Genomic DNA, 25,238 nt, shown 5'->3' on the forward strand with positions numbered 1-25,238 from the left:
GGCACGTTGTCTCTTGAGATACTTTGTCTCGACGAGACAAGAGGAAGGTTAATGTCAGGTAGCTGATTTGTTACTGTACGAGCTCTGTTATAAATGTTGTTTGAAACTGTTATTTCATAGTTAATAAAAAGGTTTTCGCTTTGCCATAGTTTAAAATGAGAAATACACGCTTCATCTGTGGAGAACAGATGGCTTTGTTGTATACGTGCGTTCTTTATAGGCCAGATAGCCTTGTCGTAAAACTCTCTCCTTGGCCCGCAAACGGCGTCTCGAGCCGTGGGCAGGAATGCGGATTATACGTGTGTGAAATGTGAACCTTACGTGGGATGCTTGAATTTGTAGACATAGACCTTTGCTGATAGACTGTTAAAACATTAACTATATTTCGTATAATCAAATGATGCTTGAGTTATGATAAATATATTTGACTTCCCTACTCTGGATTAAGTTTAAACCAGGGCATGCCCGTACTATATATATATCTAAAATTATATCCCCCCCCCCCTCTATTTACATGAAATGGTTTGGTCCATTCGCAAAGCCAAAGCGAACGGCTTGCGAGTACGGTGACTATCCCCCCCCCCTCTATTTACATGAAATGGTTTGGTCCATTCGCAACGACCACAGAACCCCCCCCCCTCTTTTTATATGAAATGGTTTGGTCCATTCGCAAAGCCAAAGCGAACGGCGAACGGCTAAATCGCCATAGCTCGGTAACTACTTGTCCGATTAATATGAAACCTTGAAAAGGCACATCCTCAGGTCCCCAGCAATATACCTGGCAAGTTTCAAGTATATCGGACCCGTGGTTGTCGAGAAACAGCGGTTACAGACACACATACACACATACATACACACATACACACACACATACACACACACATACACCCACACATCACACAGAGATTACTGGAATTATAGATAGATAAGAAAGTGAGCTGAAAGGTACATCCAACACCTGGAACTCATCAGAACGACCTCATACATTTTATGGCCTTATCAGGACCAGCAATGCAATCCCCCTTCAGTAAGTTATATTTCTTGTCACCTCGGAGCCTTGAAAACACATCAGGTCCGGATCCTAACGGTGCGTGCCTCACTCCTCAAAGACGAAAGGACGGATGATGGTGGGGAACATGGCCCATTGGGGATGCCGGTGGGAGGACCATCAGCCCAGTTTCTTTGTCCTCTCAGACTCTAGCGGAGATTCTCTGATAAAGTGTGCCTCTATATAAATGAACTGCGAATCGATGTATCCTTAGGAAGGCTGATGATGGCACGCTGTCGATGTGTGCTGTAGAGTCAAGCTCTATCCTCCCAGCTGTGTACTTGGTGTTTAATAAACATTTGTCATTCTCAACTGGTGGTGGAAGTCTATTACGATCAAGAAGTCACTCCCGACATACTTACTTTTTCCACATGCGAAATCTGCATTTATGTTTATTTAAATTATACAATAGACTACAAAATGTAAATGTTTAATTACATTTGTTATATTATATCACCTTTATCTGTCAATATTGTTGAAATGAAGATCAAATAGCTGTATGTTGAAATATGTTGAAAAAGTCAAAACTTTACATGGGGTGTACTTACTTTTTCATGGGACTGTAGATGCGTTAGGAGTGCTTGAATAAGTTCAAAAGGAGGAAGAGGAGAGTAGTAATCAGGCAGTTCACCGACATGCATTGTGAATCTTTGAGGATAGATGCAATCCTCTGAAGAAATATGGCAATATTAAATTTGTCCAGCGTTAGACTCTCAAAGGAATCATTTTGATCGCTGTTGAATCTCATGCAAGATCACATGGATCAACCTACGATGAGAAGCAATGTGCTGAATCCCCTTTAACAATTCTGTGACACTGTGATTCTATGCAATTGCATCATTTAAATTGGATGTTTGAGATATGTGCGGTGTGTCACAGGCTAATCAGATGTTTCGACACGTACAACTAATTGGCCGTTTATCTCCCTTCACAAATTGCGATCTGGACGGGTGGATTATGTGTGCACGTGCAACAATATTTACCTCTGCCACCGAAGGTGAATGGAGGTTATGTTTTCACCCCTGTGCCTTTGTCTGTCTGTTTGTCTGTCTGTGAACAAGATATCTAAAAAAGTTATTGACGGATTTGGACGATATTTGGCCGAGGTAGTTTATGTGACAAGGACGAAATAATAAGATTTTGGTGAAGATCGGATTCGAATCCGGCGAGTAGAATTTTAAAAGTGATTCTTTACCATCGGGAGATGCGACCAAAAACGATACATAGCAAGATATCTCAAAAAGATGAGAACAGATTTGGACGAAACTTGGTGGACAGGTGTGTGCAACAAGGACTAATTGATTCGATTTTGGTGAAGATCAAAATGTGGATTCAGATACGATAATCATTTAATTCTAAAGTGATGTTGGTGGTGGTGGTTCAGTGTACAGCCACCCTGCTGCTGGTTGCATCATTTTCTGTGGGTGCGTCTGCCGCTGATGCAATGCCTCTCTATAACCAGTTATCTGGTACTCATTTTGCCGACCTCGGAAGGATGACAGGCTGAGTCAACCCCACCTGGCGTTATTTCAAGGGGATTCAAACTCAGGACATTAGGATCCCAAGCCTTCCGCCCTAAACATTTGGCCAACACCAGGTGATGGTGTGTGTGTGTGTGTGTGTGTGTGTGTGTGTGTGTGTGTGTGTGTGTGTGTGTGTGTGTGTGTGTTCAGGGGAGCTTATACAGTACAATGAAGTTCTGAATGTCCTGAACCAAGTTCACAGGAGCTTATGCAATGGCGCGTCGTCCATCCGTCAGGCAGTCCTTAAACACATGAAACTTCTTCTCCGAAACCACGAATGGGATTGTGAGCAAATTTGGCCTAAATGATATTTGTTGTATTGTGACTAAAGTTTGTTCACCGCATTAAAAATAAATCAAGGTCTAAGGTCTTCCAGGGGTCAAAGTGGATCCAGGTTTGATCCCCCAAAATAGTAATTTGCTTTTTCCTCTGAAGCTACAGACACTATTTCAATGAAGCTTGACCACAACCTTAATCACACCCATGATGTACCGACGTTTATTTACGGCACGATGAAAATCGAAGTCAAAGGGGGTCTATGTGTGGTCAAAGTGGGTCCAGGATAGTGTGTGTAGTTTCACAGGAAAAAGCAAATTCCTATTTTGGGGGGTTAAACCTGGATCCACTTTGACCCCGGGTAAACCCCCTTAGATCCGGATTTTTTTAAATGCCGTGAACAAACATTAGTCACTACACAACAAATATCAGTTGTGCCAAATTTGGTCGCAATCCCACAGTGGTTTCGGAAAAGAAGTTTCAAGTGTTTACGGACTTACAATGCTCCATCGTATAAGCTCCACTGATCTTCGTTCCAGGTGAGTTAAAAATACCGGCCCATGAGGGGATCTACGGAGTGCGGGGGGGGGGGGGGCGGTGACCCCAAAATATGTACTTGCTTTCTTGGAAGAAACTGCACATGCAATTCCGATGAAACTTGACCACAACGTTCCGATCACCTGTGATGTACCAACATTTGTTGCTGGCATAAAAAAAAAATCGGGGTCGAATGTACAGTTGGCATGTTGCCGCCCCACACCCAAAGTAGGTATTTGCTCTTTTCTCTGAAACTACATGCACAATTACAATAAAACTTCACCACAACCTTAATCACCGATGATGTTCCAATGTTTATTTGAGGCATTAGAAGAATTGGGGTCTGAGGAGGTATATGGGGTGGGGCGGGGTGAGTTGCCCCCCAAAATAGGTCTTTTTTTGTTTGTTTGTTTGAAGTCATATGATTATGTCAGTATGGTTCTACATGCTGCCCTGTCTCTCGCAAGCTTTGAAACTGGTTTAAAATACCTTTTGTCAGTGTAATAGACTGTATATTCCACAAGGTGAGCGCCAGGGGTATTGACCTATTTTTGGTAATGTACCCAGGTTGCGGGGTCAAAATAATACTCAATACTCTTGCACCTTATTGCCAGGTGGTGATCATAACAACCAAGTATGTGAATTTTGACTCAACCTTTCAGGAGGAGACAGAATGACTGACAGACATACGGATGGACAGAGCTGATTACAATATGACTACGATGAAGCGTCTTCATATTTTTCAAAAAGCGTAGAATAACAAGGATAAGCCTTCCATAGCTAAAGAGAGGTAACAATTTACTTCCTGCATGCAGATAACTCAAATGCACCATTAAACATGGAACACCTTGGAATTTAATGCAATTTCCAAAAAAGAAAAAAATAGGGGAAATAGACACCGATTTTTCAAATGCCTGAACAAACTTTGGTACATCACGGGTGATGAAGGTTGTGGTCAAATTTCATCAAAATCGTTTGTGTAGTTCTAATTTCGTGGTTTGGGTGGGTAAAACCTGGACCCACTTTGACCCCTGGTAGACCCCCTGAGACCTCGATTATTTTTTCAATGCCCTGAACAAACTTGAGCTCCAACACACAAAATATAATCTTCGCCAAGTTTGGTCACAATCGCATCAGCAGTTTCAGGGAAGTTGCATGTGTTTATGGACAGACTGATGACGTGCCATCCCATAAGCTCCCCGGAAATATGTTCCATGTGAGCTAAAATGTACCTTGTACCCTACATCAAAAATCCATTAATATTAGACAATACAAAACTGCACCAAAACAGATTACACAAGTTAAAAGAATATAAAAAAACAATGGCAGACGATCAAGATATTTGTTAACATGCGATGTTGCATTAAAGAAAACTCACACACCAGACATGGCTCTTGATCCATCATCCTGAGAGCGGAGATTGCAGAAATCACTGAACCCGATTCCAGATAAACCAGGAACATTTTCCAGCTGCACATTTTGGGATCTGAAAATCTTTTCACAGGAACTGGAAAGTTCCGGAATAACATTCTCAAAGTTGACGAAAATACTTCCCAAAAGAGAAGAACCTGCAATGTGGACATCTTGCGACTTCGAAAAAGAATTCATAAATTTAGAGAAGTCAGCATACAACGCAAATTGTAATTTCTCTTTGGAGAGAGAGAGGAGCTCGGTCCACAATGCATTCGACTCGGTACAAGCCCGAAAAACCTGCCGATTCTCAATTCCGAGCTTATCGATCACTGCTTGGGCTGTTTCTGCTCCCAGGCCTTGGAATTTGAGCCATTCCAAGAAGTTCTCCATTTCATCGATGATCTGCCAGGGATACAATGCTTATGTTAATCACAGAAAAATTATACATGTTATTTTCTTCATTCTGTTTGGAATTTTTTGAGTTATTTCCGTTGTCAATCCAATCAATTATTATCCAAAAATGTGGGCTTTTACATCCAGTTTGTTCACCGCTGTCCCGATTTTGTAAGTTTTCTTCTCAATCAGCATCGAATGAATGAGTTTTTATATACAGAGACAAAAATAAACCCAGAGTAAACTATAGGAGACAAATCGGCCCATTATGCTGCGCCACATCAACAACAGACAAATTTTATCTGCCAAAACGATGCAATTTAATTGGGGGAATGAGGGGAGGAATGTGGATAAGACGATGGGGCATGACCAGGGATATCACAAGCGCATCAAATACAAATGGAGAAATGCATTTAATTTAATTACTAGCGTGACTTGGCGAGCTCCGCGTGCCTCACCACACCTCGTTTCAGAGGGGTAGGCATCTTTGACCATTTCGGTGTCTTTTGGGATTCATTGTGTTTTGGGTCTTCAGGGCCATTTGGGTCTTTTTTTTGTATACAGAGTCTAGGCTCGTGAAAGAGCTAACATAAATCAAACAAACAAGTAAACAAAGTATATAAAATTGAGAGAGGTCGACAAGATGGGGAGAGAAGGGGAGGAAGCACGCAACCACAACATTTGAGGGCAGGGACATCGGGAGATGTGTGGGAGGCAGAGGGCCTGGGGGGAGGCAGGATAGGTATAAAACGCAAGGACACCAAGGACTTCCAGGAAAGAAGACAAAAGTCACCTCAAAAAAGTGGATTTGTGGTGACATTAGCAGGGGTAGAAAAGATCAAGGTTTTGGATGGGGGAAGATAAGAGATGGTGGTGAACAGCTGTTTTAAAGACCTGGAGGGAGGAGTGGGATTGAAGGGAGTGGGGGAGTTTGTTCCAGAGGCGGGAGAAAAGGGGAATGAAAGAGTGAAGGTGAGCAGAGAGCCTAGATTTTGGCAGTTTAACCATAAGAGGGTTGCAGGCAGATCTTGGGCGACCTGAAGGAATATTGGGGGGGACAGAGCACAGAGAGAGCTGGGGGAGCAAGGCCGGAGAGGAGTCGGGAGAAGACAGAAAGACCACCAACCTGCCTGCAGTGAGTAAGTGAACGGCCCTCGGAGTTAACTTCTTCGCAGGAGATTCCAATGATTCTGAAAGCTTTGGCCTCAACAGCGTGAAGCCGAGCTAGGTGTGAGGCAGGAGCACCAGCCCAGAGGGGGGGAACAGTATTCCATTGAGCTGCGGATGAAAGCCTTGTATGTGGTGAGGTGCTCAGGTGTGCCCAGGGGAGTTTAAAATTAAGATTACAACTTTGATGAGCTGAACCTCCATATTTACCTGTAAGATGACAATGATCTCGAACCTTTTCTTCTTCATCTTCATCAATTTTCTCATGACAAATATGGCATATATTATTATCTCCAAACATAACTTTCTCTTCTTTTTTTGAGCACATTGGTATATTGGTTATTTCCATTAGCTTGGTTAATCGAACACAATCCCTTTCCACTCGCCTCACAAACTCCTCTGAAGCATCTTCTCCTCTCTAAAGTTCTAACTTGTATTTATCACCTGCGGTTGATTTGCTATAATAACAGAAACCACAAGGAGTATGTTTTTGATAATAACTCGTGTATGATTTTTTTTGGATCTGGAGAAGTAGTATCTATCTTTTCAAGGATACTTTCAAAGTCAGTATATATCATGAATGGATGTTTCAAAGTTTTGTTGAAATCTTTGAATGATACGTTTGAACCTACATTAGGCATATTAATTACGGTGAATTTATGTTCGCTACAGTATTTTGAATGCTGGTTTAATCTTTCTTTAGTATGAAAGAAGTTAAGACAACACTTACAGGGGTGTGTTTTATTAGTTCTATGACACACTTGTGACGTGGTTAATCTTGATAAATTTTGGATGAAAGCATAATGTGAATTTTCTTCCAAATTATAATATAGAAGGTCAATTTGAATTTCATCATTTTTATAATTATTAGAATGTTTCAAAATCTGAATTTTGTTTCTATCTGTTAATCCAAATACATGAACAGATAGATATATAATGCATCTTTTCAAATTTAGGAATATCTTTTAATGATACTGGGAATTTTCAATCTAACATTTAGCGTATTGTCATATTTCTTATAACGAGATACTCTTTCTTGATTCTTATTGAGGACAAAGGTGGGCAAGAGCAGACCATAGGAAACATTTATAATCTTTGTTTTGAATATTAACAACCGCCTTTAAGTTTTATATCCCTTGGTAAATCAATGTAAGAAGAAGATTTAAGAGGGTCTGATTTTAGAACGTGTATATCTCGGAAAATTATTTTAGTAATAATATATCCACCACCTACAAGTCTATTATCTCCATCCTGCTCCTGTTTTACAAGCTCACCATAAACACCCGATGATAAGAAATCTTGAAATGATGCGATAAAGTGAGGGGGTGTTCTCATATAGGGAGTTATTTCAATACCCTCTTTTACCATACCCATTTTTACTCCCACATAAAACTTTAAAGGATTCTTCTCATTCAACGTATCTTTTGCAAATATTTCAATAGCAGGTTTAAACTTCTCAATCGCCTCAGCTATTGATTTTGGTCCCGGAGTTCCAAACTCAACAATCCTTATCTTAATATTCCCATTAAATGCTCCATCAGAGTTTTTAATAGAGTATCCAAGTAGCTTCTTATATTTTTGTGATTGAAGATGTCAAGGAAAGCTCTTCTTCAAGACAACCTTAGAACAAACATCACAATGTTTTGTTTCTCATTCAAGTGGGGACATCGGCTGAAAAAGCTTGAATGTGTGTTTGGTTTGGAGGTTTTTTTTTTGTAATATTTATATTCACAAACATCGAAATAAGTTGTATTCATTTCTATTTACATAATATAAATGATTCTTTATACGAAAATCTTTTTTTTTTTGCCTCACATTATTATTTTAAGCATTGCTTTGTTAGAATGCTTTTTTAAATATATAAAATGAATGATTTTTTACCTGTTTGGGAAAATAAGATAAAATGTAACACCCATAAAAATCTCCCAAATTCATTAAGTTGCCTAATAGTTGATTGAAGTGGATGCGGGAAAACCTGTTTGCTTTTAAAGATGCTCCTTATTCTCAACTTTTTAGATTATGAAAATTTAATAATTTGCACAAAGTCAAGGTTTCAGCCAGAGTATGAACTACTATCACAAGGTTTTAATGCGAGCCTTCAAAAAGAAGATATAATTGGTTTATTTAAACTTTTAATTTATTTAAGTTTATTTAAACACATATAATTTTTTTTCTCATAATAAATAAATGAGTAAAGTATCAACTGATGTATAGGTTAATCAAATCAAGTGATAAATTAACATCTTGTATTCAAAATCAAATCCTTGTATGATTAACGTCAAAACAAATCAGAGAAAAGGAGATATTGATGTTTTGCTCACAAGAGAGCAGGTGAAATCCTTGAATGATGTTGGTTCACTTTCATTTAAAATATCAAAACCTATGTTGAAGAAATATTAAATAAAGGAGAAAAGGAGGATTTCTTCCATTTCTAATTCCTTTATTTGCTGGTTTAAGTGCGGCGGGAGCTTTGACGGGTCGTATTTCAGCAGCAGTAAAAATTGCTAACAAAAGGAAGGCACAACTAAAAGCTCAAAAATAATTGGAAAGATATAATAAGGAGTTGGAGAAACAAATGAGTGGAAGTGGTGTACTTGTTGATTTCGCTGAAAAGCTTGAACGCCTACCTGATAAAGCAGAATTGTTAGTTGGAGATATGCTTTCTTCTATCGCACAGGTAGGGGTAAAACTAACTAAAAGGAGTAATGGATTATATCTTTCTTATAAATAAATGGATAAATGGTTTAAACAATTTGGAAAGAATACAACATAAAATATAGAACTTTCAAAATATTGTAAAAAACTAAAAATTGATAATGTAATTATTTGTATGACAGATGAATTAACAAAGCTGTCTGAAAATACAAAGAATATTGTTCTGAATTTCTAAGATATTAATGGGAATGGGTCTCATTGGATTTGTATTCATAATAGTCGGGAAACTTTTTATCTCGATAGTGTTATGAAATTTGGGTAGAGGAATATCTCGATCCAGGTAGATCTGCATAGAGAGGTGCTCGACTGTCATGATAGGGAATCTATATGTAATAAGTTCTATGTTAAGCCGTTTGTCTGAATAAGTGCGTATGTGTCCCCGCCACGAGATGGCGGGGCATACTAATTAGCACAGGAATTATGGGTAAAATTCCCTTGTTTGTTGTTCCCTCTGTGAGCAACCCAGTGTCCCTTTTGGCAACGCACTCCCATAGACACTTACATAGGCCCTTAGTGCACCACGTTAATTAAATCCCCTCCCTTACAATAAAACAAACCGGAAAGACGAGCAGGCAGCAGCTGCGCAGTACGCCACCAGGGGCGACAAACATGCCAGGCTGGCAATAGCCATGCCCAGGAGAACGTGCGATTGGTTGGGGCAAGAAGCTGGCCACTGATTGGTGAAAGGAAGGTGGAAGGAAGCAGCACACTGATTGGCCACCGACTGTTGACACCTCGGCCAATCATTGCGGAAGGCGCGAACATTTGGCTAATCAGTGCGGAAGGCACAACAACACTACTTAAAAGCAGGGCGCTGGTTGGAGGACAAGTGCCGGTAGCATTGGAAGACGTGAAAAGACCACCAAGAACAAGGGACTGATTGGGAGAGAAAGGGCTGACGTCACACCGTGGGTGACAAAACGGCTCGTTCGCCGGCATTTTGTCTCTTGGCTCTCTCTCTTCCCTGGGGTTCTTCGCGCTCTCTTCCCTGGGTTCTTCGAGAGGGCCTTTGGTGCTTGGGCTTGGTCTTGTCTTGGTGCTGTTGGTGCTACGAGCAGATGGGACCTTGCGTTCAACGGACGAGCGGGCGAGCGAGGCATGCCGCTGAGCAGATGAGACCGGGGTGAGCGGGTGGCTCAGGGCGTGGCAGCGGGTGATCGGGGGCACATCGAGGCCTTTCTTTGCAGCACTGGAGCCTGGAAGATTCCTGATGACGCTACACTGCCAGTCGGATAAGCTCGCACCCACAAACATGCACACAACGGGTTTCTTTATTTAATTCATTCCCCTGTGCTGTTGTTGAAGTGAGGTGTGCGGGATCCCAAATTAGAATTGGTTTTTAACCGTCGCATTTCCTTTTATCGGGTTCCACATAATAAATCGGTTATTTTTGTACATTTTAACCTGGATTCCTGTGTGAGTTCATTCCCTGCAGGATTGGAGCTGCCGGTGAGATCACTACAGGTAAGAGCTTTCGCTGCTTCTTCTTCTTCCTTCTTGCTCTCATGCATGTTAGCCAAATCCACAATTGATCGTCACATCCATTAAGCCCTGGTTGGCCATCCGTGCGACAATAGTTATGGCCTTCCACCACCTCTTGAAGTAATTACTTTCTTACAGAATGGTGTTTATCAAACATACCAAGTCCAAGACATTAATTTCAAATGTTGTTGTCAATTATGTTTATCCACATTATATCAACTCAACAATCATGTAAATTTTCTCTATCGCTATCGCTATCGTCACGTCTTCCCATATTTCCCTTATACCAAATTCGTCTCCACAATCCCTCTATCCAAAATTTGCCATCACCAATTCATCATCAATCCTCATAAGGAGGAAGAGATGGAACATCAAGCACAATGTCACACCCACGTCATGATGCGTCTCACATTCCAAACATCTGCATCAAAAATAATTAAACACAAGGCATGGTGTGGAGGTACGTCATCTCAGGTGAGTGCATGTAGATGGTGCGAGGAGACTTCAATCCTAGCTATCCTCTAAATGACTTTAACACACTTTTACACTACCCGGGGTCTTTCCCTGCCAACCCATTGGCAATCTTACTCTATGTGGTTTTAAAAACCAAATTCCCATTGACCAAACTGTGGTGCTTCTCAATTTGGGGTCTCACTCCCCCGATTCATCTCCCGGTGCCCTTGCACAATTTCTGGGCTGAGACGTGTAGCTCTCCCAGCAGGTCTACCCACCTGCACACCTCCACCACTGTAGTTGCCACCCGAGCTTACCTAGCTCCTCACCCTAACCTAACTAACTGGGGAAGGCCCCTCCTGGCTCTGTCACCCCTTGGTGCCCTCTGGCACTGGGCTACCCGGGTCCGTCCTCCAGATCCTCGGGCCCCATCCACAACTACCGGCTCCCAGAGCCCACCTGCGGCCTCACCTGGCTGACATCCTCACAGTGGTGGAGTGCCCAAACCAACTACACACACTAACAGGCTACACGCCCAGCCATTTCCACAACACTAATGCACCCATCCAAATACCATTCTCTCACCCGCACCACAGATGCCAATATCCAACCACAATTTACCTGTACCCTCTACCTAACACTTACACTACCCGCCCCGGGTATTCGTGATGGGGGTCCACTCTTCCCCCATTCACACCTTCACACCATCCACTCCACTCCATTGTTTCCACCATACTCACTCCACGACCATCCATTCCAATACTCCATGTATTCCACAGTCCATGTATTTCACACTCCATGTATTCCACCCAACCATTCTCCATACACCTGTTGTTGCACACCTGTGCAATCATACTTGGTGCCACCTGCACCCTCCTTCCTTCCTGGACCATTTGGTCAACACCACACGGAATCACCACTACTCCCTCATACACTGCTCCATCCACCTGTTCAGTTGCACACCTGTGCAATCTCACCTGTTCCTTCACACCTGTTCCTCACACACTTTTCACCATACACTTCCAATCCTCAAACACACGGCATCATCTCATCTAACTACTCCCCTCTGAAACTTGCGCTTCCCAGTCGCCCCTTTTAGCTATTGCGCTCCCACGTCATTATCATCCACACTACCCTCTCTGCGTCCCCACTACAGGTGTCATTGTCACTACCTCATCTTAACGTCACCTAAGGTCATCTTCTAGGTCCCTACACATTATATATCCTAACCCTCCCGGGCTAGTTTTCACTGCCATCAACCCCATAAACCTAGTGCTCCTTTGCCCCCCTGCTGTGAGGGATGGTGGATTGGCCATCCCATCACATGGGGCATCTCTTACTATAAATTTTGCTCGTCCAAATCCAACAAATCAAAAATTTGCCAATCATCTGCAAATCACTGTACCATTACCAATCATCACTCTGCCAATCCTTTGCCAATCATCAAATTTTGTTTTTCTAATTTCGGGTCCAGACCACTATCCTCATCATTACAGTCTACTCACTAGTGCCTCTCGGTGCGCCAATTCACTTCCACAGCCCGGCTTCGTAAAGCCGAGCAATGAATGCGGGTTGTTTGGTGCCGGCGGCTGGATGCGTCCGGCACTCGGTGCAGGGAAGGACGCTTACCCGGGCCAAGAACCCACGCACCACCTCGGCACGGAGCCATCCCATGGCCCGATCTCGACCTGCCGGAACGCCTCAACAAAAGGGGGTCGCCATGACGACCCTTCCTATCGGGCTGCCCGTTCCGCCTAGCGGAGCATGGATACGGCCGTTCCAAACGCGGCCCAGCGTGGATCACGTACGGAGGTCCTTTCGAACCCGCCGTGGTTCGGATCCCCGCTGGTCCTCGCGGCACGCGAAGCTGCCCGACGTGCACCGAGGGCCCGCTTCGGCTAAATGTCGTTCTATCCGCTAACCCGGTTACCGTCGATGCCTTACCTGCATGCTTACACGCATACGCTACCCCTTTCACCCTCACTGAGCTCGATGCTCCAACGCCGCCCGTACACCCCACATACTTCGTTATTGCACTCGTTCTTTCGCTCACAGACTTGGTCACACACCTGACCACCGAACACCTTGGCACACACTCGTCATTCGCACACCTCACCAACACACCTCTTCGCACCCCTCCTCGGTCACCTCCTCTGTGACAATCACAGGTGTGCTCTCACTCGCACACCCAACCACGTGCCTCACGACCAACTCCAGCGTGCATTCCCATACGCGTTCTACCATTCCAGGTGTGCATCCCTCCATTCCAGGTGTACATCCTTCCATTCCAGGTGTACATCCTCTCTCACCTGTCACAACCAACTCACGCTCCGTGTCACTCTCACTACTTTCACCACCACTCTTGACAGCGCACTCACACTTACTCTTGACAGCGCACTCTTTCCTCATGCACCTGTCCATTACACACCTTTCTCGCGCACCCTCTTGTGCACACTCTCCCATTACATCCTCTAACACTCCACTCCGCGCTTCCATGTGCCCCCTCGCACACGCGCAACGACCGACTCACTCTCGACAGCACACTCACTCCTTGGCGCGCACTTTTTCCTCACACACCCCAGAATCGGACATTCTCGCACACCTCCTCCTTCGCACACCGTACCTGTCGCACACTTCACCAATGGCCTCTCACGAACACCCGGGTCCACATCAACCCCCAAGCCGACTGAAGCTCCCCTCACATCATGTACATTTCCTCGTATATCGCCACTCACCTTGGCACCTCGTCTCCGCACCTCCTTCGCCACCTGCAAACTCTTTATTTGCTTAGTGAGCACACCATTATGAGTTGAGCACCGCCCTTGTACATATTCCATCACCTCCTCCTGTATTTCTCTCTTAGTTTCTGTCCGTCTCTTCTTAATTTCACTCACCCCCTCTTCCACCTCCTTTATCTTTTGCTTCACCTCTTTTATTTCCCGGTGCGCCCCCTCTGTCTCTTCCTCTAACACCACTTTAACGGTTTCTATGTGCGTCCTCACCTCTCGGTCCTTCGTCTCCATTACTTCTGTCACCTCTTCCAACTTCTTTGTCAACCCCTCATGTACCATCTGACATTCCTTTTGTGTCGCTATTAATTCGTTCTTAATGTCTTTTTGTGTCGCTTTTAACCCCCCGATTATTGCAGTGTTCTTTTCCACTTGGTCCACTAGTTCCTTTTGTCCCACTGTCAGCTGTTCTACTCCCCTCGTCAGACCCTCTATTCCCCCTTGTAACCTCGCCGTATTATTCCTCACTTCTTTCTCCATACGCTTTTCACCTCGCTTTACCTCCTCGCGTACCCCCGAGACCTCCTCACTTACACCTCGTCGTATCTCCTCTTTCATCTCCTCCCTCTCTTTTGTAGATGCCGCCCTCATCTGTCCCAATTCATCCCTCTGAGCATCCAATTTGGTTTCTACCCCGATTTTCACCTCCTCCATCTGCTCTCCCATTTGTTTAATTTCTCGGGCGGATTGCTCCCCTATTTCCCGCAATTTGCCTTCCATTCTATTTTCTAACCCCATTAACCCCTTCTTTACCTCTTTTATCCCGTTGTCTAACCCCTCAAATTTTTTGTCTAATCCCTCACCGGTGCCCCTCGCTTCATCCCTCATTACCCCCAATTGCTCACCCTGAGCATCCATCCGGTTCCCCATTTCGCCCCCCAATCGCTCACTATCAGCCCTCGCTTCGTCCCTCATTCGCTCACTATCAGCCCTCAATCCCACAATTTGGTTTCCCAACCGCTGACCCTGAGCATCCATCCGGTTCCCCATTTTTCCCATTTTGGCTTCTAGCCTCTCCATAAGGGCCCCCATTTGTAACATAAAACGGTCCGAATCCACCGGTGGCGCTGCTACGGTTGCGGGCGCGGTCGCCGTAGCCATGTGCGAGGCGCCATTTTGCGCGCCCATAACCTCGTGCGTGAGAGCGCCATTTTGCGCGCCTGGAACCCCCTCAACCACCTCCTCCATATACATTTCCCCGAGGTCCTGGGTCAATTCTACCCCGACGTTCTCTCCCACCGGCATCCCGTCGCCTTGACCAGCCATGGCGCGATTTCAAAATTCGGGTTTTGTAAAACAAAAGCAATTTCGGTACTTTGTAATTTTGAGCGCGTTAAACGCTTCAGGTCCGAATCCGACACTTCTGACACCAATTGTTACGGTTTGCGGTTAAGGATGTTGTTTGCCGAGCGAAGGCACCGCGGCCGAACATTTGTTCCCCGACTAAACCCGATTCACCCAAACGTTGGCCGTATCGCGCCACAGATATTCAATGTGGAAAAGACTAAGATGACGAATGCAAAGAGGAAGAAGAAGAAGACGTACAGAAGAGTAACAAGGTTTATTATTTACACACACATAAGCAAAAAGAGCAGTCACGATTATTTACAGGTGACATGAAAACGCAGGTGACACAGTGAAAATTACTAGCTTATACAGACTTAGTTTACTACCCAGGACAGCACGAACAAAACAAACTCACGTACGCAAATGGATGGAAGGGTAGGAATCGTTTGGAGGGATGAGCAGGTGGGATCACAGGGCACAGCGAGCGGGTCCACTCTGGGTGGGAAGCGGGGAGCCGGCAGCTCCTTGTATTCGGCTTTACAGCGCACGCCGGCAGGGTCACTCGCTGCCCCGTCAGGGCTTCACGCGGCTGGTTGAAACGGGGCTGGACTCATCTGCCGTATCTCTGGTGTATCTGGTTTCTCTCTCTTGGACCTCCCAACCCAGCTCTCTCTTGGACCCTTTCTTTGTCGTGTACCTCTCCACGCAGCTCAGCTCGTATTCCCTTCCTCTCACTTCTCCCTTCAGGGAACGTCCCGCTGCGGGTTATATAGGCCCCGCCCCTCAACCTTCGCGAACCTCCTTGCTGTTCCTTTCCACACACTCTCGAAATCCAACCCCTTGTTCGTGGTTGGTTGAGTGGGGCTGACTCACTCCTCCCCTCTCTGACGAGGTGGGGACCCGCCTTTCTTCCCCAAACCTGCCTCGTGGTCAATGGCGGCTTTGGAGGGGATGTAATTGGCAATCGTGGTTTGGCAATGACGAAAGGGGAAATGGAGGTTTTGGGAATGGGAATGAAGGGAATCTATCTCTTTTACTTGGTGCAATGGAGTGTCATGTTAGTGGAAGACAAGGCCTTACTCTAAAACACATAATAAAGATATAAGCTACTGAACAAGGGTCTTATCATGTCCTTCAATGTGGTGTTTCATGGAATTAACTACCGGGACGCCCTTTTTACCTTTACACAACTCTGGAGGCAGGAGGGGCCATATTCAAACAATGTTACACAACAATTTACCACAATACAATACACACCATCAAAAAAATGCAATCCTCATATCCGCAACAATATATATATATATCAATATATATATATCGATATATATATATCAATATATATATATATATATATATATATATATATATATATATATATATATCAATATATATATATATATATATATATATATATATATATATATATCAATATATATATATATATATATATATATATATATCAATATATATATATATATATATATATATATATATATATATATATATATATATATATATATAAAACACAGTGTGTGTGTGTGTGTGTGTGTGTGTGTGTAATGTTACCGATAGACTCCTAAACGGAGAGGCTCACGTGCTTGATATTTGGCATAGACATGGCCATTGAGCCTGGGAAGAACATGGCCGACCTAAAAAAAATTATTTCATAATATTTTTTTTACCATATTTTTACCTCAGTGCATTTCAGCGAGGAATATTATGAATGGAATCTGAGGCGGTGGCAGAGCAGCGCGCTGATTCGCTCAGAGCGATCACGTGGTGTTCCTTGCCGCCATAAACTCACAGTTACGCGTTCGCACGTAATTCAGAGCGAAAAGCGATTGCCTTTTTTCACATTTCAGCGAGGAACATTGCCATTCACACCACATAGGTTTTTTTTTCTTTCATCTTTAGATCCATATTTTTTTTCAGCGAGGAATATTATACACGGAATCTGAGGTGGTGGCAGAGCAGCGCGCTGATTCGTTCAGAGTGATCACGTGATGTTCCTTGCTGCCATAAACTCACAGCAAGTAGCATAGATTTAAGCATGATTAGCATTTAGCATGATTTAGCATGATTTAGCATAGATAGTAGCATGTTTCACATAAAAAATTTTCAGCGAGGAATATTATACACGGAAGCTGAGGCGGTGGCAGAGCAGCACGCTGATTCGCTCAGAGCGATCACGTGATGTTCCATTCCCGCCGCCAGACCATTGAACATAAAACACAATTTGTGTGTGTGTAATGCTACCGATAGACTCCTAAATGGAGAGGCTCACGTACTTGATATTTGGCACAGACATGGCCATTGAGCCTGGGAAGGACATGGCCTACCTAAAAATATTTGACGAGATCCATATTTTTTTTATTCATATTTACCTCAGCGCATTTCAGCGAGGAATATTATACACGGAATCTGACCTGGTGGCAGAGCAGCGCGCTGATTCGCTCAGAGCGATCACATGATGTTCCATCCCCGCCGCCAGACCATTGAACATAAAACACAGTTTGTGTGTGTGTAATGTTGTAATGTGTGTAATGTATGGGTCTCCCTTCCCCCACCCGGCAACGCCGGTACTGGAGGGCGTCACAGGATCGGTGAGTCTCCAAAATCCGCTTCGTGCTGTTGCAAAGATGCAGGACGATGTCGCGATTGTTGTGCTGCTCTCCGACCATGAGAATTGCAACGTCATTGTTGACTGGTCCTCCCCTTCCCTCCCCCCTCCCCCCTCCATCCCTCCCCTCTCCCCTCCCCTCCAATGCCGGGTACTTCTGCTAGTATATATGTATATATATATATATATATATATATATATATATATATATATATGTATATATATATATATATATATATATATATATATATATATATATATATGTATATATATATATATATATATATATATATGTATATATATATACATACATACATACATATATATATATATATATATATATATATATATATATATATATATATATATATATATATATATATATATATATATTGTTACGGATCGCGGTTCAGATGTTATAGACCGAGCGGTGGTTTAAAACCGCGACCTAACAAACTCACCCGATTCACCCAGACTTTGGCCGTATCGCACCGTAGCTGCTCAATGAGGGGAACAGACAAAAACGACGCAATGCAAGAGGAAAACGGAGACAAAAAAAAGGTTTGAAAATACTACTGAATTTATTTCTACTATTTACACACAAGCAACAAGAAGCAATTAAGTTTATTTACAAGTACAAGACGCAGGTGACACAGTGCAAATTTAGCTTATCTACAGACTTAACTTATTACCCAGGACAGAACAAACAAAGACGACTCACACGGGGAATTGCAGGAATCGCAGGATGTGGATGGCTGGAGGGAGAGGGAGAGGTCCAAGGGGGGGTCCCGCCGCACAACCGGCGCGTTCAGCAGCCGCCGTTCCTGCCCCCTTTGGCGGTTGCCGGGTGTCGCTGCTGCGGCGGCCTGCAGTTGCCTTGCCAGGCCTTGTCTCACTCGCTTCCCACCACCGCAACCAACTGTGACCACTGACCCTCCTTTTGCAACCGACTCAGACCAACTCTTCTCTCTCTTTCTCGGTGCAACCAACTCCTCCTCTCTCTCTCTCTTTCTCCGACCAACCCAGAGTGCATCTCTCCTCCGCTTCCAGCTCGACTCGACTCACTTCCGGTCGCGCTTTTTATAGCGCCCCCGGCGATTACGCCCCCGGCGTCTTGGACACGCCCATCGGGGCGCTGACCTCGGCCCTGGTTGGTCGCGCGACCCTCGGGCTCCGCCCTGGATGACGACGGGCGGGCGCGCCCCTCCTCCCCTCTGGTGAGGTGCGACACGCCTTTCTTCCCCAACCCTGCCTCGTGGCCAATGGCGGCAATTGGATCGGAGGTAATTGCCAACGACGAAAAGGGGGAATGGAGGTTTTGGGAATGGGAATGAAGGGAATCTATCTCTTTCACTGGTGCAATGGAGTATTTCAATTAATGGAAGACACAGCCTTACACTAATACACAGAATAAGATATAACTATCGAACATGAATATCCTATGATTGGCTGACATGTATGCTTGTGGACTATGGGACGCCCTTTTGATCTTACACAGCTCCGGAGGCAGGAGGCACAGCACAACAACAACAACAATAATAATAATAATACAGCACACAATCAAAAAAATATATACAGTCCTCAAATCCAAAACACTGCACCCTCCTCCTCTTAGGCACGTCCCGGGCCTACAACTTTTATTTAGTGTGACACGTAGGTGTAGTTCCCTCTATTTTTAACGTGACCCTGAGTGCGACAGTTTTAAACCATAAATAAATGTGTCCCGCTGCTCCATTGCACCCTGCCTAACAGACTTACGCCCACAGTTAACCGAATTGCGGAATGGTCTTCAAACTACACACTGACGGTGGGGAGCATTATTTACAATTGACGCTATTTTTATTTACAAAACTAACCCAGGACCTGTAATTGTTCTTTCTGGGGGGAGACAGTCTGCTCTGCATCAATGCACCATTAAAGCACCCAAAAACGCACCAATACACACCCAAGCACCAATCGGTGCAGTCACCATTGTTCAATGAATAAAATAAACCAACAACCCCTAACCCTGCAGGTGATCTCTTGCTCTTCGGCTCCCTCTGCTGATTATTATATTTGGTCTTCCAGATGTTGTCATTTTCATTTGCTTTGCTTACTGGCGGCCTATTTGCATTAAAACTTGCACCCAATGTGTCCTTATTTATTTTATTTATGGCCCACAGGGCCGACTAGTGTAGTTCACCTGTGGGGCATCGGTGCCCTGTGGCCAAGGTCCGCCAGGAAGATTTCGGGCCCTCATGGCCGGTTCCAGCAGAGGGGCCATGCCCCAACCCATGGGGTCCATAAGTGGTGCTCGGCCACAGACATGTGGTCCATAATGTGGTGCATCGATGCAGACAGCTGGTTCTGGGAATTTCGGGCGCACAATGGCCGACCCACGCACGCTCCCCTCGGCGCCCAACGGCGCACAGGTCATGTGGGAGACAAAAGAAAGACAATTAAGCGAGGGGTAAGGTCACAAGGGTACACGTCAAAAAGGCAATGCAAGGCGAAATGCGTACGGAGGGCGAAGTGAGAAAGCTCGTCCCTACCGTACGTCACCCCCCTGTTACCTAGCCCACCCTTGCCCTTACCCCATATGTACAAAACCTACACATTACCAATTCGTCACTACTGTCACGTCTTCCCCATATTTCCCCTATACCAAATTCGTCTCCACAATCCCTCTACTTCAAAATTTGCCATCACCAAATCATCATCAATCCTCATAAGGAGGCAGAGATGGAACATCAAAGCACAATGTCACACCCACGTCATGATGCGTCTCACAATCCAAACATTTGCATCATAAAAATAATTAAACCATGGCATGGTGTGGAGTACCTGTCACCTCAGGTGAGTGGATGCAGATGGTGCGAGGAGATCCTTCATCCTAACTATCCTCTAAATGACTTTAACACACTTTACACTACCCGGGGTCTTTCCCTGCCAATCCATTGGCCACTTACACTATGGGTTCTAACAACCAATCCCCATTGACCAAACTGTGGTGCTTCTCAATTTGGGGTCTCACTCCCCCGATTCATCTCCCGGTGCCCTCGCACAATTTCTGGGCCGCGACGTGTAGCTCTCCCAGCAGGTCTACCCACCTGCACACCTCCACCACTGTAGTTGCCACCCGAGCTTACCTAGCTCCTCACCCTAACCTAACTAACTGGGGACAGCCCCTCTCCTGGCTCTGTCACCCCATGGTGCCCTCTGGCACTGGGCTACCCGGGTCCGTCCTCCGGATCCTCGGGCCCCATCCACAACAACTACTACCGGCTCCCAGAGCCCACCTGCGGCCTCACCTGGCCGACATCCTCACAGTGGTGGAGTGCCCAAACCAACTACACACACTAACAGGCTACACGCCCAGCCATTTCCACAACACTAATGCACCCATCCAAATACCATTCTGTCACACGCACCACAGATGCCAATATCCAACCACAATTTACCTGTACCCTCTACCTAACACTTACACTACCCGCCCCGGGTATCCGTGATGGGGGGCCCACTCTTCCCCCATTCACACCTTCGCACCATCCACTCCACTCCACATCCATCCATCCCAATACTCCATACCATTTATTCCACCCTACCATTCTCCATACCTGTTGGTGCACACCTGTGCACTCACCTGGTGCCACCTGCACCCTCCTCCCCTTCCTGGACCAGTTGGTCAACACAACACACATCACCATCACTCACTCATACACTGCTCCATTCACCTGTTCAGTTGCACACCTGTGCAATCACACCTGTTCCATTCTCACCTGTTCAATCCTCACACACACGGCACCATCTCAGCTAACTACTCCCCTCTGAAACTTGCGCTTCCCAGTCGTCCCTTTAAACTATTGCGCTCCCACGTCATTATCATCCACACTAAACTACCTGCGTCCCCACTACAGGTATCAGTCAATAACTAAACTTAACGTTACCTAATGTCATCTCTCTAGATCCCTATCATTATCCAAGCCCTCCCTGGCTCGGTTGTCATAGCCACCCCATAAACTATTGCGCATTTGCCCCCCCCTGTGAGGGATGGTGGATTTGCCATCCCACCACATCGGGGGTCTTTCTATCAATTTTGCACATCCAAATTCCACAAATCAAAAATTTTCCATTTACTGCCAATTCTACCCACTATTATAAATTTCGTACCAAATCACTACCACAGTCCGTCTACTTATTACATCCTCTCGGTGCGCCAATTCACATCTACAGCTCGGCTTCGTACAGCCGAGCAATGAATGCGGGTTCCTTTGTGCCCGCCGCTGGATACGTCCCGCATCCGGTGCAGGGACGGAGGCTTACCTGGGCCGAGATCCCACGCACCACCTCAGCGTGGAACCATCCAATGTCCCGATCTCGACCTGCCGGCACGTCCCAATCGAAAGTGGTCGCCATGACGACCCTTTCTATCGGGCTGCCCGACGCGCACCGAGGGCCCGATTCGGCTATAAGTCGTTCTAACCTTTAACCCGGTTATCGTCGACGCTTCACCTGCAGGCTTACATGCATACGCTACCCCTTTCGTGCTCATACATGCAGCCGTTCCCATTCTCCTCGTACCTTCCCTTCCCCACCCAGGTACCCTCATTCCGCTCACCGACTTGGTCACACACCTGACCACCGAACACCTTGGCACACATTCGTCGCTCGCACACCTCACCAACACACCTCTTCGCGCCCCTTTCTCGGTCACCTCCTCTGTGACAATCACAGGTGTGCTTTCACCCGCACACCCATCCACGTGCCTCACTACCAATTCCAGCGTGCATTCCCACTCACGCTCTACCATTCCAGGTGTGCATCCTTCCATTCCAGGTGTACATCCTCACTCACCTGTCACAACCAACTCACGCTCCGTTTCACTCTCACTACTCTCACCTCCACTCTTGACAGCGCACTCACCCTTACTCTCGACGGCACACTCTTTCCTCATGCACCCGTCCGTTACACACCTTTTTCGCGCACACTCTCCCATTACATCCTCTGTAACACTCACCACAGGCGTACACTTCCTCGTTACATCCTCTGTAACACTCACCACAGGTGTACACTCTCCCTTACTCTTGACAGCATGCGCTTTCCCCTTGCACCCGTCCGTTACACACCTTTCTCGCGCATCCTCCCGCACACACTTTTTCGTTACTTCCTCCGTAACACTCACCACACCGCGCTTCCCTGTGCTCCCTCGCACACGCGCTACGACCGACTCACTCCTGACGGCACACTCACTCCTCGGCGTGCACTTTTTCCTCACACACCCCATGGTCGGACATTCTCGCACACCTCTTTTTTCGCACACCTGACCTGTCGCACACTTCACCAACGGCCTCTCACGAACACCCGGATACATAGCAACCCCCAAGCCGACTGAAGCTTTCCTCACATCATATACATTGCCACTCACCTCCGTACCTCGTCTCCGCACCTCCTTTGCCACCTGCAAACTCTTTATTTGGTTAGTGAGCATCACATCATGATTTGAACACAGACCTTGTACATATTCCATGACTTCCTCCCTGATCTCCCTCTTAGTTTCTGTCCGTCTCTTTTTAATTTCACTCACCCCTTCTTCCACTTCCTCTAATTTTTCCTTTACCTCCTTTATTTCTCGGTGCGTCTCCTCAAGTTCGTCCTCCAAGGTTACCGTGACCGTCTCTATGTGCGTCCTTACCTCCCGGTCCTTCGTCTCCATTACTTCTGTCACCTCGTCCACCCTCATTGTCAGTTCCTCCCTTACCATCTGACATTGCCTCTGCGTCGCTATTAATTCGTTTTTAATTTCTTTTTGTGTCGCCTTCAACCCTCCTAGTACCGCAGTGTTCTTTTCCACTTGGTCCGCTAGTTCTTTTTGTCCCACTGTCAGCTGTTCCACCTCCTCCGTCAGATCTTCTATTCCCCCTTGTAACTTTGCCGTATTATTTCTCACTTCTTTCTCTATATGCTTTTCGCCTCGCTTTACCTCCTCGCGTAGCCCCGAGACCTCCTCGCTCACCCCTCGTCGTATTTCCTCCATCTGGTTCCCCATCTGTTCGATTTCCCGGGCGGATTGTTCCCCTATTTCCCGCAATTTGCCTTCCATTCTATTTTCTAACCCCATTAACCCATTTTTCACCCCCTCTAACTGATTCTCCTGGGCAGCCATTCTGTTTTCCACCCCCGTTAACCCATTCTTTACCTCTTTTATCCCGTTGTCTAACCCCTCAAAATTATTGTCTAACTTCCCAAATTTCTTGTCTAACCCCTCAACGGTACCCCTCGCTTCGTCCCTCATTACCCCCAATTGCTCACCCTGAGCATCCATCCGGTTCCCCATTACCCCCATTTGGTTTCCCATTACCCCCATTTGGTTCTCCAATCGCTCACTAGTCTGGGCCATAAGGGCCTTCATTTGTATAAAAAAACAGATTCAAATCCCCCGGTGGCGCTACCACGGTCGCGGGCGTGGGCGCCGTGGCCATGTGCGAGGCGCCATTTTGCGCACCTGATATTCCCGCAACCACATTGCCATTTTCCTCCTCCCTTTCCTCCACACACATTTCCCCGAGGTCCTGGGTCGATTCCTCCCTGTCTATCGCTCCCACCAGCATCCCGTCGCCTTGGGCAGCCATGGCGCGATTTCAAAATTCGGGCTTTTGTAAAACAAAACAAATTTCGTCCGCTTTATAATTTTGAGCGCGTGAAGCGCGCTCCGGGTCGATCCCACTCCTGACACCAATTGTTACGGATCGCGGTTCAGATGTTATAGACCGAGCGGTGGTTTAAAACCGCGACCTAACAAACTCACCCGATTCACCCAGACTTTGGCCGTATCGCACCGTAGCTGCTCAATGAGGGGAAAAGACAAAAACGACGCAATGCAAGAGGAAAACGGAGACAAAAAAAAGGTTTGAAAATACTACTGAATTTATGTCTACTATTTACACACAAGCAACAAGAAGCAATTAAGTTTATTTACAAGTACAAGACGCAGGTGACACAGTGCAAATTTAGCTTATCTACAGACTTAACTTATTACCCAGGACAGAACAAACAAAGACGACTCACACGGGGAATTGCAGGAATCGCAGGATGTGGATGGCTGGAGGGAGAGGGAGAGGTCCAAGGGGGGGTCCCGCCGCAAAACCGGCGCGTTCAGCAGCCGCCGTTCCTGCCCCCTTTGGCGGTTGCCGGGTGTCGCTGCTGCGGCGGCCTGCAGTTGCCTTGCCAGGCCTTGTCTCACTCGCTTCTCACCACCGCAACCAACTGTGACCACTGACCCTCCTTTTGCAACCGACTCAGACCAACTCTTCTCTCTCTCTTTCTCGGTGCAACCAACTCCTCCTCTCTCTCTCTCTTTCTCCGACCAACCCAGAGTGCATCTCTCCTCCGCTTCCAGCTCGACTCGACTCGACTCACTTCCGGTCGCGTTTTTTATAGCGCCCCCGGCGATTACGCCCCCGGCGTCTTGGACATGCCCATCGGGGCGCTCACCTCGGCCCTGGTTGGTCGCGCGACCCTCGGGCTCGGGCTCCGCCCTGGATGACGACGGGCGGGCG

General features: G+C 45.9%; 1 protein-coding gene across 1 annotated transcript in view; it reads right to left on the reverse strand.

Moving 5' to 3' along the window:
• LOC144888354 (uncharacterized) overlaps positions 1-5,385 on the reverse strand; it is a 304,399-nt gene extending 299,014 nt beyond the window's left edge. The window contains exons 1-3 of the mRNA XM_078766041.1: positions 5,332-5,385; positions 5,082-5,199; positions 4,767-4,952 (exon numbers count right to left, since the gene is read on the reverse strand). Of these exons, the coding sequence (XP_078622167.1) occupies positions 4,767-4,952; positions 5,082-5,199; positions 5,332-5,385 (358 nt within the window). The remainder of the gene's footprint in view (positions 1-4,766; positions 4,953-5,081; positions 5,200-5,331) is intronic.
• Between the last annotated feature and the right edge of the window lie 19,853 nt (positions 5,386-25,238).

Source organism: Myxine glutinosa, chromosome 1 (genome assembly GCF_964187855.1).
Source record: "Myxine glutinosa chromosome 1, kmMyxGlut1.1, whole genome shotgun sequence".
Taxonomy (NCBI): Eukaryota; Metazoa; Chordata; class Myxini; order Myxiniformes; family Myxinidae; genus Myxine; species Myxine glutinosa.